Below are 2,034 nucleotides of genomic sequence, written 5' to 3' on the forward strand. Positions count from 1 at the left end.
CCGGTCGCCCCCAGTAACTCTCCCTCCATGAAGAAAATATCAGCGTATTTGTCATTTATTTCCTGTCTCCAATTCCTCCCCACCCCTTGGATCGCACCTATCCGTTTGGTTTCCCCCATTCGAAGCTCGCGAAACCGATACCTCTTCTTCCCTAACCGAATCCTCCACAGGCCCTTGTTATTCCTAATCCCCGCACTTGCCTTCCCTAGTAGATCGCAACCTATAATAGCCTGATATTCTTGGGGCATTTTCTCCACGATATGAACCCTCAATATCCCTTCTTCGATCCCCCATTCCCGTAAATCAATGTCCGCCTTCCCTTCTACTCTACAGGGCCCACCCAGGGTGATTAATTGACAATGAGATACCTGAACAGCTATCTGGATTTTCCTCCCACCGCCGCTCAGCTTCCTTAGCGCCTCCCGGCACGGGATGGTGTGGGACTCCCCGTATCCACGAGGCATATCACGCCGCTCACCTTGTTGATAGGCAGACTGCTGATCTCTCCTTTGATGTTGAAAATCTCTAATGTGTGGTCGCCCCTCTCCTGGCACCCAATTCAACTCTCTTGGCTTTATCTTCTTCCCTCACTTACTCGGCGCCATCTACTGCTTGGCGGTTTATTGCTCCTCTTCCTTCTCCCTCCGTTCCTGTGGCTTCTGATGCTTCTGAGGTTTTACTACAGTACTCACTAGGTCTATAGTTCTCACGTCTTTTCCGCCTTATCCGCTGGAAATTCAATTCCATCGGTTTCCCTGGTCCCGTCTCTGCCCTTCTGTAGATATAAGGGCACTGTCGTGCTATGTGGCCTTCATTGCCGCACTCAAAGCACCTAGTGCAGGGACATTGGACCACCAGGTGTTCTACGTTTCCGCACCCATGGCACTTCCTGTCTTCTTTCCCTCCTCCGTTGCGTAGTATTCTGCACTGGTTCGGCCGCCTTTCTCTACCCGTGGCTCTGTCTTTACCACTATCTCTGGGTTCTCTTCTCTTCCATGGTGTTGATGGATTCCCTGCGTCATTCTTGTCCAGCAAATCCACTGAGACCTTGGCTGCCAACCTCTCCATGATGCGATCTCCACCTTTAATAAAGTGATTTAACTTACCAATTTTGCCTGAGAACCGCTCCAAGTCTGAGATAGCTTTTCTAATATCCTAAGAGGTTACTGCTCTCACTTTCATTTTAGCCAACATATTGGTGTGAGCAGCCGCGAGAGTGGTCTCTGGTAGTTGGGGTAGCGCTGGAACCGCCGCCGGGACTGTCGGGGCCATAGGAAATCCAGGAACCGGTTGCGCCACCGGGATCTGTAGAACTGGCTGCCTCAATGCGGGCTGTGGTTATGATTGACCATCACCATTAACCATCTTGGTCAGTAAAAAAAATGTCAATTTAGGCGAAGTAAAAGATGAACGATGTGATAGAAAAAAAATCGCGGATGAGAGAACAGTTAAAAAAATTATATATGTTCAGTCGGTGAAGTTTTTACCAAAAAGATTTTGATTTAAAAAATTAAGATTTAGAAGAGGAGAAAAAAAAATTCTTCATTCAGTGAAAAATATTCAATCAGTATCCCGGGTTTCGGCACCACTTACGAGTACTTGGACTGAAAAGCTTCAAGAAGAAGGAAAAGGAAACGGAATTAAACCCCACGCTTACTAGAAAGATACAGGCCTTGTCTAACCATAACTTATATATATAAAGTCTTCTATTGTGATGCTGGGATAGACGTAGCAGCTAAATAACTGTGTTTGTGTATGTGTTGTTTTTTTTTTTTACGAGGGTCGGTGGAAATCTTCAAAAGACACGGATAGGCCCGTACCTATCATCCGAAGCATCCATGACCGGTCATCAATTGGTTTATGTAAAAATGTACCTCACCATGCTGGCGACCATACCACTTGCCCACATCGGGTATTAACCTGTGAGTCCACCTCCCGGAATCTGCAGCCTTCCAACGCTGCAGCCACTGGTGGATGGTTATTTGGTGCTTATATACTCCGTGTGAACATTAAAGCGGAGACGTGCATCGATCA

The 2,034-nt window shown here is 47.1% G+C and overlaps 1 protein-coding gene across 1 annotated transcript; it reads right to left on the minus strand.

Annotated features, from left to right (window-relative positions):
• Positions 1 to 591: 591 nt before the first annotated feature.
• Positions 592 to 1,068, minus strand: LOC106687630 (uncharacterized). Its single transcript, XM_014431616.1, has one exon. The coding sequence runs from the start codon at positions 1,066 to 1,068 to the stop codon at positions 592 to 594; it is 477 nt and encodes a 158-aa protein (XP_014287102.1).
• Positions 1,069 to 2,034: the final 966 nt, after the last annotated feature.

This window comes from Halyomorpha halys, unplaced genomic scaffold (genome assembly GCF_000696795.3).
Source record: "Halyomorpha halys isolate HHAL.00 unplaced genomic scaffold, Hhal_1.1 Scaffold990.1, whole genome shotgun sequence".
Taxonomy (NCBI): Eukaryota; Metazoa; Arthropoda; class Insecta; order Hemiptera; family Pentatomidae; genus Halyomorpha; species Halyomorpha halys.